General features: G+C 39.0%; 1 protein-coding gene across 4 annotated transcripts in view; it reads right to left on the bottom strand.

The window, feature by feature from the left end:
* Window positions 1-687: 687 nt before the first annotated feature.
* The window catches only part of slco5a1 (solute carrier organic anion transporter family member 5A1), an 87,056-nt gene continuing 72,232 nt past the window's right edge, over window positions 688-15,511 (bottom strand). For all 4 annotated transcript variants that reach the window (XM_061965404.1, XM_061965402.1, XM_061965403.1 and 1 more), the window contains exons 7-11: window positions 11,845-12,043; window positions 7,562-7,721; window positions 6,423-6,664; window positions 6,284-6,348; window positions 688-2,705 (exon numbers count right to left, since the gene is read on the bottom strand). In XM_061965404.1, coding sequence (XP_061821388.1) covers window positions 2,266-2,705; window positions 6,284-6,348; window positions 6,423-6,664; window positions 7,562-7,721; window positions 11,845-12,043 — 1,106 coding nt within the window. In that variant the 3' untranslated portion in view covers window positions 688-2,265. The remainder of the gene's footprint in view (window positions 2,706-6,283; window positions 6,349-6,422; window positions 6,665-7,561; window positions 7,722-11,844; window positions 12,044-15,511) is intronic.

The raw sequence follows: 15,511 nt of genomic DNA, 5'->3' as shown, positions 1-15,511 counted from the left end.
ACTAAAAGTGCATTATTGCAGTGAAACTTGCCAAGGGACATGTAACCAAATATTAACATTACTGTATGTATACTTTTGACCCAGCAGATTTGGTCACATTTTCAGTAGACCCATAATAAATTCATAAAAGAACCAAACTTCATGAATGTTTTTGTGACCAAAAAGTATGTGCTCCAATCACAAAATAAGAGTAGTAGAAATTATTGGAAACTCAAGACAGCCATGACATTATTTTCTTTACAAGTGTATGTAAACTTTTGACCACGACTGTATGTTTAAATGTGCCCCTCTAGTTAGACATGTGTTTGAATTTTATTTCACCTACAACGTAGTTTGCCAAGACAGTGGTCCTCCAGGACATTTCAGCATGGAGCGGAATCTTCTCAACTCGACCCAGGATTGCTCAATGGTTGGCTCCCGATTGCTAACTTTCAAAGCTACGTTAGAAAGACACAAAGACACTTCATGACCCGTGATGTTGATCGATTCCTGATCAGACCAACCTGATGGTCGCTGATGTGCTGCTCCTCGGCCTCCTCTGGGTTCTTGCAGCTGAACTTCTCCACACAGCCAAGGATGTCCTTCAGCAGCTTCCCGCAAACAGACAAACATTAGTAAATGAAGGTTTCTGACGTCCACACTGGAAGATGTTGGAGTGCAGGTAAAGAAGGTTACACACACACACACTTGAAGTTGAAAGGACTGTATTGTTGGAACCTGATTCACTGTCTTGTGTACACGTGACATTAACACAATCATTGATTCACTGTCTTGTGTACACGTGACATTAACACAAGCAGTCTGGGTCACATCTTTGGGACGTACAGTAGCCTCAGCACAATACTTGTCTTGCATTTTCACCTGACTCTTTGCAACTTGCTCAGAGTTACTTGTTTTAAGCAAAACATAACAAGAACACCACCGGCTAGCTTACGTTACCATTAGTGGTTTAAAAAATGTAAATATCTATTATTTTTCACAAAGACTAATTACACGGAATACAAACTGTCTGGCGTCGACGCACACAAATTCTCGGAGAAGCGACAAACACTTTGTTGGCTGACACACAACTTCCCACAATCCTTCCTGCACACACAGAGGCCCCGAAAAAAAACGGCCCTCGAGAAAGTAGCCACTAAAAAGCGAGAGGAAAGACGAGAGTAAATATTGGAGAATATTTCGTAAAGAAAAAGAGTCGAGAATGGATGCTAAAGTTGCTACATTCCTGTTGAAGATGTGAGTAGAATCATAGGCTTTCCAACATTACTGCTCTATATTATCACTAAACAATTCTGTCGTGGATTCCGCAAAATAATACTTTGTTGTTGTTGTTACATACATACATACATACATTCAACACCGTTAGCAGCTACAATTTGCTATTGTTAGCTAAACATTTTAGCTTCATCTGCGATTTGTTACTAATTCTAATCATGTTTTCATGTGCAACTGACCCCCCCACCCCCATATTTATTTTATATTACAGACATACATTTGTAATCAGACTTGACTTGGATTTAATGCATGTTTTGCACTAAAACAAATTCATGGGAAATAAATTCTTCAATAATTATTTTTGGGGGTAAAAAAAAAAAAACATTTAAAAAGGTTTGCAACCCTTTCAAAACTAGCTCAGAATAACCGTGAGAAAGTCCTGGCAAATTTGCCATTATATTATTACCAGTGACGGAGCAGGAAGGGGCTAGGCCCTGTCATGCATTTAATGGACATTTTATCCGCGCTTCACGCAAAATAGGCCCCCCAAAGATCACGGGACGCTAAAAGGAGGAGTGGCCCTGCTTATGTGTCAATGTTATTTATGTAACAACCTCGTTGGAAATATGTTAGCTTAGCCTGGTGTCGCTAACACTGGCTAGTAAATAGTTTCTACTGACAGTGTTAAGTTTTTATTTCTGACTATAGCGATGTCATACTTTGGTTGTTGCGTGTGTGTGTGTGCGTGCGTGTGTTACGTGGGCACGGCTTGCATGCTGGGAGATACAATGGTTTGGAAAGTGGGCGCCCTCTCGTCACTAGCGTTGTTTAAAAGGCGCGGCGAGGCACACAAGAACAAAAAGGAACACAGTTGCGTGACAGCAGGGGGCGCTGCACAGTACTGCTGAGGTGTATCTTGCATAGGACACGTTTGTGCTTTAGTGTCGTCAGTAGCACCGTGGCGAGATGCTCACAGTCAGCCCTTAAAAGTGGGCGGGCAGATGTGCGGGAGCCCCGAGGAAGGCACGTGTCGCTGCCGGGGGCCCGCCGTCAGACGTGGGCGGAGCCTCTGTGGGAGGTTATTGCTTTGAGGGCGTTGCCGGGGCAACTGAGACTGCTGTGTCCGCGGCCCAGCAGCAGGGCGGCGGGCGCCTCGCCCCGCGGCGGGATGAACACGGGGCAAGAGCGCGTGCGGGCGTGGCTCTTGTGGCCGCCGACGTGGCAGATGAGCTCGCTGACGGTGCCCAGGGGCGGCGACAGGTGCCGGCGCCAGCGCTCCACGCGCTCCTCCTTGTGCTTGATGGAGTACCACGTGAGGAAGATGAAGACGAAGCCCACAAACTTGAGGCTAGCGGCCAGGCCGAAGTAGACGAAGCGGAAGGAGGTGACGTCGTACTCCCAGCACGAGCCGTGCACGCCGCAGTCCTGCTGCCACAGCATGCACGTGGTGTCGATCACAGCACCAAAGTAGATGGGCGTTGGGATGTAGGCTGCCATGGAGGGAGGGGCCAAAGTACAACAACTATTCATTACAATTGTTGAAAATGTTGCTCAAGGAATGCATAAATATGAATATAATACTGTCTGAACAAGGCAGAAAGTTTCAATACAACCAGGAGTGCACTGTAAAAAGAATGTTATACCTCTTTCTGGCCAATTGATGGCAGCATTGCACAAATAAAGACTGCATGCATTTTAATGTAGCAGTAGAGTGGAAAAACCAGTTGTCTCTCTATCGAAGCTATTATCATAGATATCTGATTTATGACACCAAAAGACTTAAAGTTTGCAAGTAAATAGATATGATCAAAAATAGTACCAATCTCACGGAGATTCTCCAAGTCATTTTGAAAGATAATGATAAAGCGTTAGGAACCACTGATCTCTTCCCCATCAACAACAATGCTAATCAAAGCAGACTTTGTGAGAGCCAACAACGATTACTTTGGGAAAAAATTATGATACAGAACCTTATATTTTTTAGCCTGAACACAAAGAGGATGAGCAATAAGTTTTAGAAGCCGAGTGCTAAACGGATGCAGTTTTATAGTGACACTATAGCATTAGCAGCATTGCTAGGTGCTAAATATATAAACTAACCATAACAAACCAGAATAAAACAAACACTTACTGTTATATTTCCACTCTCGCTGGGATACTGACCGACGGGACGCTCACATAATTCTGTTTAGGTGAAGATTCAATCGCAATCCTCAAGAAGGGTTAAAAAGATTTTCCCGCAACGAGCATCTTTTTGTGTCTTTTTCACCATCTTGGGGGATGTCAAAGTGGACCAGCCTGTCGGTCCATGGCCACATTTGTCTACTCGCAGCTGAGAGCTGCATGAATTATACTCTAGAATTTACTTTTAGCAAATTTGAGACGAAGCAGAAGCAGCGTAAGTTAGCATTAGCTCAATGCTATTAATGTGCCGCTAAAATAATCTGTCTGCATTGGCGCTTATAATAACAATATCGCTCATATTTATTAACATGTCGTGACCTGAAAATTTACCAGAGTATTGTTGGCGCTTTCTGAATTTTTTTTAGAGATAATATAATGGGCGCAATAGAGGACCCTCCCTCTGTTGACTCAATTACTGGCTATTTATTTACGATTTCGAAAGCATAAAAAAAGCCAAACATATGTGTTCTTGTCTTACATAAGGATTGTGAATGATAAACAGCACATCTCTTGCCAATTTTTGTGTATTTCCAGTATGACTGATCCGATAATATGGTCAGAGTTCAGAAGTGCTACTACAGTGACGTAGAATCTACAGAAAATGCCGAAGATATTCAGAGCGGAATATTCAAAATGGCCGACTGAATTTGTGGTATTTTGTGACGTTTAAACTATATATTCACATACTTTGCGGATTGTAAATACGATTGGCTATACGATCATATAAAGTCAACTTTTTTTTCCACTCTACTGGTATTTGGAATCTATGGAAGTCAATTTGACATCTTTTGTATAATGTATGTATATGCGCCTAAACACACAGTTAAGTACACAAAAGATGTTGATAGTCACACAATTTTGCCAAGTGTTGTTTTATACAAAACTATTGACATCTTTTATAGTGGAACAGCACTTTCTTTGGAATTTTGCCATCATCCACAATCCCTATGAAAGACACAAACACGTTTTTCTTTTTTTTATGCATTCTAATTCGTAATTAAACGTTAGCAAAAGTCAGCTATCAATGGAGCTAATGCTTTTTGCTGTATTCTGCCAAAAAAGCTTTCTAAATAGATCCAAAAACTTCCATCAATGTTTTATATATACAAAGTGTAAGTATATATGTAATGTAGTAACAGGCACATTTATAAAAACATGTAATATTTACGTGTTTTGATCATTTTAAGCATATTAATGACACAGACGCATCACGTTTGTGTTTTCTTTCAACAACAACACTGATTACTGCTCATCATGGCAGACTTTGTCAGAGACGACATGACGACTGATGGGATGTTTATATCCTTCCGTTTATATTAAAAATAATCATAATCCTCATGAAAGGTAAAATAAAAGGTGGGTTTGAACAGGCGTTTTTTCCTGTCTTTCTCGCCATCTTCCAGTCCGAGTTGAATGTCAAAGTTGACCAATTTCTCGGTTTAAGTCCACATCCTTCCACTATCCAGGTGAGAAGCACGATTTATAATCTATAATTACCTTTCACATAGGGCAGGGCGATATGGACGAAAAAGTATATCTCGATATATTTTTACTTAAAACTCAATATCTCGATATATTTTCCGATGAAAGTATACATATAAAGATATTCATTTTTGAGCGAAATTCACTGAAATTGAACTGAATTACTTATTACCCCAATTAGTCAAGATGGGTATTAACAGCACAGAAAATAAAACTGTTTAAGTAGCACAGAATTACATAACATAAATAAAATAGAAAAATATTCTTTCTACGTAAAATAAATAACATAGCTGTGCAAAATGTATCAATAAATTTGCAGACAGGCACTTTTTATTCCCAGTCGACGATGTAATGGACTGTCACACACAAACGGTTCTGGTCAGCGCCAAGTAAGTGACTTGACTTAATTGTGCCGCTATGATCTTCCTCACTTCGGCATACATTTTTGGCAGCATTTCTCGTGCGAAAAATGCCCGGCTTGGCAACTCGAGAATAGTTTTGATTTAGCCTTACATGGTAAACAACTCAAATAAATGTTTTATCCAGACGCATACATTTGTCCAAATGTGGCCAAATAGACGCGTTGTGGGTTTCCTGGATGTGGTCTATATCGCTAATAGAAAAATCTAAGGAAGATAATCCCTCTGCCATCTTCCACCAGTTTATTATATAAATTGCCCGCTTGAATATTCCCTCTTCTCTTCTACGACTCTCTCGTCGTCATTTGGGATGTCTGTTGTGATTTCCCTTCCTGGTTCCACGACCCGCCCTATCTTGCCTCTGATTGGCCTGTCCCTAATGTTTTGCCTTGATCTTAACCAATCGTGACATTGTAAACAACCAACCAATCATGAATGCATGAGAGGGAGTGGGGAGTGGGGTCTGAATCAAGGAACAACAAATAAGCGGTGTTTGTTCATTTTAACGTGAAAAAAATTATATCGATATTTTCTTAATTCATATCTTGTTTAAAAATATATCGATATATCTTACAAACTCGATATATCGCCCAGCCCTACTTTCACACGCTCAGAAGCGATGCAGCAGCTCACCGGCTCTTGTTGTCAATGCGCCGCTAAAAGTAGTTCCCTAATGTTAGCGCTTATAACAATATCACTAATACGTGGTTAAAACTCAGGTCACGGCATGTAAATAGAGTACTGTTGGTGCTTTTTGGATGTTTATAAGTGGGTTTAATGAGCGCAATAAACAAAAAAAATGCTCCATTGTTAGCTGAATTTGCTTATTTACAAGTTAGAATGTAATGAAAACATTTTTAAACGTGTTCTTTTCTTACACAAGGATTGTGAATGCATATGAATAGACTAATTTTCAAAGAAGGTGCAGTTCCTCTTTGAGGCTGACAAATATGTGGAAGTGAAAGAAAGTGGTTGAAACCCACCAAGAGTTCTGAGGAGGACAAACTGCATGCCGAGAGCAAAAGGCCTCTCTTGTTCATCCACAGACCTACAACAACATCAACAACACAATCACACACAAGAAAAAGCTGCAAATGAATGAATGTGTGTCGTTTTTCTCACCTGAGTGTGACGATGATGGCGGACGGCTGCGCGCACGCCGTGATGAGCGTGACGATGAAGAGGAAAACAAGGAAGGGGATCAGCGTGTTGCACGTGCGGTCGCACTTGCCCGACAGCGCGTAGCCGTTCTCATTGAGGTACGTCTTGACGATGACCAGCTGCAGCTGGTTCACCTGGCCGCCCGACGACGGCGTGATCACCTGCCGGCTCTGAACGCAGCCGCACTCAGTGTAGTTCTTCAACTGCGCAGAGATTACATCATGCGGTCCAAGGTTAAAGTTAAACTTAATATTGTTTGCGGGTTTTTTTAGGGGGTAGGGCTATTATGAATATTATTCGATGCATTTTGGTCTTTTGTACACATGCAAAAAAAAAAAAAAAAATGTAAAAAAAAAAAAAAAATCCAACTTAATACATTTTAACATTACAATAAAATGGGAATTATTTATCAATTAAGTAATCTTTTTACATATTTGATGTGGATAGAGTTATTAAAAACACTTTTATTTTTAAATTAAGTACATAAGTGATCTATGTTATTGTAATATATTTTATTTCAATCAATCAATCAAAGTTTAATCATATACCCTCAATCACAAGTGTCTCAAAGGGCTGCACAAGCCACAACGACATCCTTTGCTCAAATCGCAAATCAGGGTAAGAAAAAATTCAACCCAATGGGGACAACGAGAAACCTTTGAAGCGACTGCACGGTGACCGGTGCAATGGATGCTGAGTGGACATGGTTAATTTGATGTAAATGTTTTTAGATTCTTGTGACTCCAGCCTCTGGAACTACAGATGTTTACATTCATGTTTGTAATATGTCTGTTCAATAACACGCACAGTCCCATTCAAATACATTCAAATTAAAGATAATTAAAATTCCTATTGTTTTGTCATGCACATAAAAATGTCCAAAAATCATTGCAATTTGAACAAAAAGTTGAATAAAATGTGCATTAAAAGGTTACACTTTTCTAGACTCAACAAATGAGCTTGAAATTATTTACATTTTTGGCATATTTTTTCTGACCTGACATAAGATGGTTGGTTGAAGTTTATTTCAAACATGTATGCAATTTCGTATTCACAAAGAATCTTTAAGGCCCCAAAAGAGAGCATGTGTGGTCGCTCACCCCGCTGCTGTCGTTGCCCACCGCGCTGCAGCCCGCCAGGCAGGGGTTGAAGTAGGTGATGCCGTCGGAGCCGCACACGGGAGCGTACTCGTGTATCCTGCAGCCACAGTTGACGTTGCAACTTCCTGTCAGATTCCTGTGGGTCAGCGTTAGGGTCGGCCTGCAGCGACAACATCAAGTCAGAAGATGCAACGTCAAGTCAACAAAGTATTTTCTTTACAATCAATAAATCAATCAATCAATTCTTCTGTCTTGTGGCAAACAGCAGCAGAACCACATGATGTCCCTCAGCCCATCAGGGAATAAATACATGGACATTAATATTCAAGTGCCAATAAATTATTAATATTAATTTCAATCATAACAATGAATACATGGATACATTTGAATTTTAATGCAAGTTTGGAAAAAGTCACTACATTATTATTTTATATATATTTAAATGTAATACACACTTAGAATAATAGAACATTACAAGACATGAGTGTAATTGATTTCAATAATAGTAATAAATACAGAAATTTTAAGTCACACAAGAATAATAAGTCTTAAATTAAACAAGTAAAAAAAAAAGAATAATTTCAATACAAATGCAATTTACTTAGTCTTGTTCATCATTCAAATTAATGCAAATAAAAACAAAAAGTTATAAAAATAATGAAAACAATTATTTTATAAAAAAATTAAGTCTCCTTATCAAAACTTTGATACATTTGTTTAAATGTAATTTGTATATTTATTCACCATAGTATTTCAAATTGATTATTTTATGTATTTGTTCATTTTTTTATAGGCTGTTCTTAAAAAAACATTTTTTTAAAATAGGATTGAAATATAAATGTAAAATAAATCAGATTTTTTTTTTTTCAATTGTTCTGACATCACCTACTGCTTCTCCCGGCCACTAGGGGACATAGTTGTCTGGTGTCTGTAGAATGGCAAACTATGCTGTGTGATGCATGTTGAATCGTTACAAAGTACACAAACACAAACAAGTTGAACTGAAGAAGGGCTGCATTAGTAATGTGGGATCTGAACCGAGGATGTCGTTGTGGCTGTGCAGCCCTTTGAGACGCTTGTGATTTAGGGCTATATAAATAAACATTGATTGACATTGATAATGTTGCAAAATGGCGCTATAGCAGATACGTACTGTAAGAATATTACATAACTTGGACCTCTTGGCAGGTTGACCACCTTTTGGCGTGTTTGCTGGTTGGAATACTGCCCGCGTGTTGGTGGTGGGGGACGATGGCGTCTAGACTGTGTGAGGACAGCGGAGACGAGCATCCCGAAAAAGGTCGGGCTCCACATTCCTCACATGAGTGCGAGTATTCAAACACGCCATGTTTTATTTTTTTGTAATACCGGTCTACTTGAGGACTTGAAAGGCTGACTGCCCCTTATTCATCAACTTTGACTGTGTTAATCTTGCCAGCTAATGATTTATATATGAATATTATACAATATTAGGTTAATTATTGCTGGTGTAGGCCTGCCCTGCATCTTACTGACAGCTGTTGCAAAAAATGTTCACCATCCCATGCAGCTAAATGAGGTAACCACAAAATGGGAGCGGCAGTGGATCAATCCATCAGTGCTGAAATATTACTTAATACAATAATATAAAATACATATTACATAACAGAACATTTTTAAACATGCAAAGCCAATTCAAATTTCCTCCCAAAATTTCTAAAAAAGTAACAAAATTAGAGAAAAGTCAACAATAATTTTGAATTATTTTGGTAGAATTATATCAGCGTTAAAGTTTTTTTTGGTGTTAATTTAAATATAATTTTGATTACAGCTGTATATTAAATTACCAGTATTTTAACAGTGGAAGCTCACAGATTGAAAATGTGAAAAATATATATTAATGTGCAATATATTTCTTGATAAATAGGGCAATATTGGCATTGTTATTGTTGAAAATTTAAATAAGCAACTTTGGAAGTAAGAAAATGTGTATACAAATTTCCAAATGTACATGATTTAATGGAAATAAAATTAATGAACAAATAATTGTTATAATCTTAAATTAATTTTTCTTATTGATTAATAAATCCTGTCAGAGTATCTTGAAAAGCAAGTATATTATTATTATTAATAATAATATAATTATCAAAGGTGAGGATAAAAGCCCAGTCCCAACACACCCACCCCCTACACCCTCGAAATGAAGCAAAAAGGGGTAAAGCTTTGTAATCTTCCCTAAGAATTGGGACACCACTTGCTATGTCACTGCATAGTTTACGTTTGGGCATGTAAGTGACTACATAGTTACGTTTGCACATAGAGTTGTACCGACACCAATATTTTGGTACCAAAATGTATATTGTTATTTCAATAGTTTTTGATACTTTTCAAAATAAAGGAGAACAAAAAAAATGTTATTGGCTTAATTTTAACATAACATTTATGATAAAACTTATGATTAAACATATGTTTCTTATTGCACCCAAAGAACAATATTATAATTAAAATTAAAATGTGCATTAAACACATGGTCTTTTCTTATCGCACTTAAATAACAGTTTACAATTATTTTACATATTAGATCAAGCCTGCCATAATCAAGTTTAAGGTTAGAATAGAAAGCTTTATTGACATTGTATTAAATGCTTCATGATTTATTGTTGCCAATTTTGACCTGTGCTTTAAGACAAATACATTAATTATTAAACACTGAAAACAAGGCTAAAAATACACAGATAAGACAAGTAGCATGATGTCTTGTTAAAGATAAAACACAAATTAAAAAGTGGGAATTTGTTACGAAATTCAGTCAATTCACTTGCATTATTTTACATTACATGGGTGGTTTGGACTGTTGTAATAATTTTCAACAAACCAACCAACTGTATGCGTGTCTTGTATCTACTGTATATGTGCACGTAGGAAGCTGTTAACTATATTACCTGCCACGCTTTAAACTCTTTGTGCAGGTCTGAATGTTTATTTAAATGTTTACCTAAATATGAAGCAACGGTGGTAATGCTGTATTGACACATTTGGCAAGGCATGTTTTAAAGCAGCGCTCGCAGCGTGGCAATTCCATTTTTATACAGTCATCTTTATTGATAGTTTAAAGCCCAAATACCTTCATATTGCCTTTCACGCACCCTTTTTATTAACCAGTAGAGTTGCTGTTATTTTGTCATTATTCCTTTGGACGATTATTATGATTGTATGCACAGTGTGTGCGTTTTGACACATGAATGCGCCGCGCCTCGGCTCAGCAACATCACCGCCGCACGGCAGCACCTCTAGATGAAAAATAACTACAGCTGGTTTTCCATAGGTAGTAGTACCTTTTTTAATTCATTAGTACTACGGTACTTTATTAGTAGCGGTGTACTGTACAACTCTCCAGTCTCACCATTACACAACAACCCCGACAGCAATAGAGTTAACGGCTTAGATAGTTTGTTTTTTTTACATTCATCATGCTTTGGTTGATGAATAAACGAAGAACGACACGGAGAAGAAGCCGCCATCTACAACCGTTTTCTTGTGAATTTTTTGAAGGTATGTAACGTTAATGTTTTCACATTCGCAAGCTTTAAGGTTTTAGTACTTTAGTATTTTAGCCTAACGTTAGCCAGCGTGGCGAGCTGGCTAATATTACAAACTAACGATCCAAACTAACATGTAATATATTAGAAATGGTGTATTTTTTTCTGGCCCTACCTGAGCAAGTCAGCATTTGAAATGCCTCACTCCGAAGGGCTAGATTCATACCCCCTACTCCTCGTTATGCCCACCACCCCTACATACAAAGAGTCAATGTAGGGATAGGGCTTAAAAGTAAGGCGAGGGGGTGTATTGGGATTGGGCCAAAATCTCAGCATATTATTAAATAGAGAAAATGTATATTTGTCATGCTAGCCATCTATTAAGCTTTTTAGCCGCATGCTATTTACAAGAGCGTCTGCTCAATAAAATTAATTTGTTAATGCCAAAGTAACCATTAGTAAAAAACAGATTGTACTGAGCAGCCACAGCAGACCTTTTCTATGTTCTAGGGTTATCATCACACTTTTCCTCATTGAAATTGACTAGTAGCCAGCCTTATGCGGTGCCAATTAGGTGTACATAATGTGGGTGCACACAATGTATAGCAGCTCCTCCATATTTGTGCGATGCGAGCGCGTCATCACGAGTCGAGGTGACAGAGTGAGTCATCGCAGCCAAAAGAGCACACATGATTGCAGCTTGCTAGCGGCGTGACGACATGCAGGACTAATGCAAGTTTCTGCTTTGGATGTTCATCCCCTCACCCTGTGGTATAAGGTATGTTGATGCCGCCCAGGTTGATGCTCTCGCAGCCCACGATGAAGAGCGTGGAGAAGCAGAGCAGAGAGACGCCACTGCAAATCATAGCCAGCTTGGCCGACTCCCGGGCCCCCAACTTCAGCTTCTTGATGATGTAGCCGCCCAGAACGATGCCCACGCCGGCGCTGGGCACGATGATCAGACCTGGAGGAATACAAGCGCTTAACGAATGCAGTAAATATCACATCGTTTCGTGGCTCCCGTGAATAAATAATTGGCGAAAAGGACCAGAATAGGCTTCAATAAATCAATGTCACTGGGCTCCACTAGTGTAGTGACTCATGTAAGGCTGCCGCACTACCGAGCACATGATCTCAGTCCATTGCAGTTTAGGCTAATTGACAGCGGAGACTAGAGGCTGGCAGCATGAGCGCTAATGGAGGTCCCAACAGGAGGGCATCTTTGCCCTAAAGTGCAATATTACTGACCTTTGACCTTACCAATGGACACAAAAACAGACTAGTTATTGCATCCAAGCAGCTTGGCATGGTGGCCATGGCAACTGTATATCACCCTGACCATTTGTATCCTGGCAACAGGCAGATCTAACTACCGTATTTTCCGCACTATAAGGCGCACCTAAAAACCTCAACAGAACCAATCGGGGTAAAAATCAAACTGCTCAGTCAGCATTACCGTAAATCCCAAACTATAAGCCGTTACTTTTTTCCAACGCTTTAAATCCTGCTGCTTATAAAACAGTGCGACTATAATTTACATAATTTTCTTTGCTGACGCCCATTAAAATTTTTCATAAAATAAAAAAAACAAGCAAAGACACTGAAAAGGTGTGTTATTGTTTGTGCTATGGTACTCTTTTAGATGGGTTCATTCACTGCAGATACTGCAGTGCTCTTTTTTTTTTAGCACTTTCAACTAGAAGTAGAAGTGCTGTTTCATTTTCTAACAGTCCATAGCGTTTCTACTTGTATAGATTTTACCTTTATTACTACAAGCAACGATTGTAAGTTTTACAATATAACTAAAACTGTTTGTATTTACTAAACTGTCCCATGTGTGATGTCTGTAGGAGTGTTTTCATGCATGTTTGTATGTGCATCGTAATGTAATAAAGCAAACGATGTTAGTACAAAACCCAAAACCAGTGAAGTTGACACGTTGTGTAAATCATAAATAAATAAGAATACAATGATTTGCAAATCGTTTTCAACTTTTATTCAATTGAATAACTGCAAAGACAAGCTACTTAATGTTCGAACTGAGAAACACATTTTTTTTTGCAATTAATCAATCATTTAGAATTTAATGGCAGCAAAACATTGCAAAAAAGTTGGCACAGGGGCATTTTTACCTCTGTGTAACATGGCCTTTCCTTTTAACAACACTTTTAACAACAATCCGTAAGCTTTTCAGGTGGAATTCTTTCCCATTCTTGCTTGATGTGCAGCTTAGGTTGTTTAACAGTCCGGGGTCTCCGTTGTCGTATTTTAGGTTTCATAATGCGCCACACATTTTCAATGGGAGACAGGTCTGGACTACAGGCAGGCCAGTCTAGTACCCGCACTCTTTTACTACAAAGCCACGCTGTTGTAACACCTGCAGAATGTGGCTTGGCATTGTCTTGCTGAAATAAGCAGGGGCGTCCATGAAAAAGACCTTGCTTGGATGGCAACATATGTTTCTCCAAAACCTGCATGTACCTTTCAGCAGGGGCACCACCAGGAGTGGAGCCTGCGGCTTAATTTGACTCAACACGGGGAACCTTACCTGGCCCGGACACGGAAAGGATTGACAGAGTGATGGCTAAAAATGGGACATTCTTCTGATGGGTCATCCTTCTTGTAAACTTTGTATTTACAGGCCACCAGGTCGAAAACTGAGACACAATCATCGGGGAAGTTTTGGGGAATGCTAAACGCAGAACAACTGCTGCAAGTGCAATCCATGCAGGCACTGTGTGTGTAAGTTACCCATGCCTTGGGCACTAATACACCCCCATACCATCACAGATGCTGGCTTTTCAACTTTGCACCTATAACAATCCGGATGGTTCTTTTCCTCTTTGGTCCGGAGGACACGACGTCCACAGTTTCCAAAAACAATTTGAAATTTAGACTCGTCAGACCACAGAACACTTTTCCACTTTGCATCAGTCCATCTCAGATGAGCTCGGGCCTAGCAAAGCCGGCTGCTTTTCTGGGTGTTGTTGATAAATGGCTTTCACTTTGCATAGTAGAGTTTTAACTTGCACTTACAGATGTAGCGACAAACTGTAGTTACTGACAGTGGTTTTCTGAAGTGTTCCTGACCCCATGTGGTGATATCCTTTACACACTGATGTCGGTTTTTGATGCAGTACCGCCTAAGGGATCAAAGGTCACCTTGGTTTTTGTCCTTGCTGCTTACGTGCAGTGATTTCTCCAGATTCTCTGGACCATAGATGGTGAAATCCCTAAATTCCTTGCAATAGCTCCTTGAGAAATGTTCTTAAACTGTTCGACAATTTGCTCACGCATTTGTTCACAAAGTGGTGACCCTCACTCCATTCTTGTTTGTGAATGACTGAGCATTTCATGGAAGCTGCTTTTATACCCAATCATGTATTTACCTGTTCCCAATTAGCCTGTTCACCAGTCTGATGGTCCAAATAAGTGTTTGATAAGCATTCCTCAACTTTCTCAGTCTTTTTTGCCACTTGTGCCAGCTTTTTTGAAACACGTTGCCGGCATCAAATTCCAAATGAGCTAATATTTGCAAAAAATAATAAAGTTTGCCAGTTCAAAAGTTAAGTATCGTCTTTGCAGTCTATATAGGTTGAAAAATATTTGCAAATCATTGTATTCTGTTTTTATGTCTGATTTACACAACATGCCAACTTCACTGCTTTTGGGTTTTGTATTAGCTAATATGCTAACACGTTTTTAAGTGTCTGTGTTAGTATTATTAACTTATAATGGCATTCTTTTTGTATTGTTTCAGTTTTACAAATTCTTCAGTAAATTCACCAAAATATCGCAGTGGAGTTATTGAGTCTGTTTGGCTGATTGAAGAGCTAGTTTCGCAACTCGTGGGTGCATGACGATGATTTCTGCAGTTTTACTGCAGTGTTTCAGACCTCGTTTTGAAACAAGTTAAATTAAGTAAATAAACATTCACAAAGCCTTTCAGTGTAAATAACTCATTTCGCAACGTATATATCTGCGGTTTATAGTCTGGTACGGCTAATATATGGAAAATTATTTTTTTTTCTACAATTTAATGGGTGAAAATACGGTATTACTGGAAAATACGGTAATAGCACTGTTATGTTCATTACAAAAAAACAGCTATACTAACTTTAATGCAATAACATCTGAGCAGTATTATTTTAAAGCGCATGCAGAAGTAGGTAAAGCCGCTGGATGCAGACCACTCATGGTACTTCAACTGTATCTACTGACATCTTGTGGAGCATGTCAAAGTACAGGTGGCTTTCTACAGTCAAAATTGTTTATGCTAATGATGTTTGACACATGGTTGGTTATTTACTGCCGTAGACCAATGCACCTGACAATTGCCATCATTTACGGACTACCAGCCACTACTTTTTTCCCATGCTTCAAACCCTGTGCTTTAGACAATGCTGTGGGTAATACGTGGATTTTTCCGGGT

Source organism: Nerophis lumbriciformis, linkage group LG07 (assembly GCF_033978685.3).
Source record: "Nerophis lumbriciformis linkage group LG07, RoL_Nlum_v2.1, whole genome shotgun sequence".
NCBI lineage: Eukaryota > Metazoa > Chordata > Actinopteri > Syngnathiformes > Syngnathidae > Nerophis > Nerophis lumbriciformis.
This window is presented reverse-complemented; position numbering and strand designations above follow the sequence as displayed.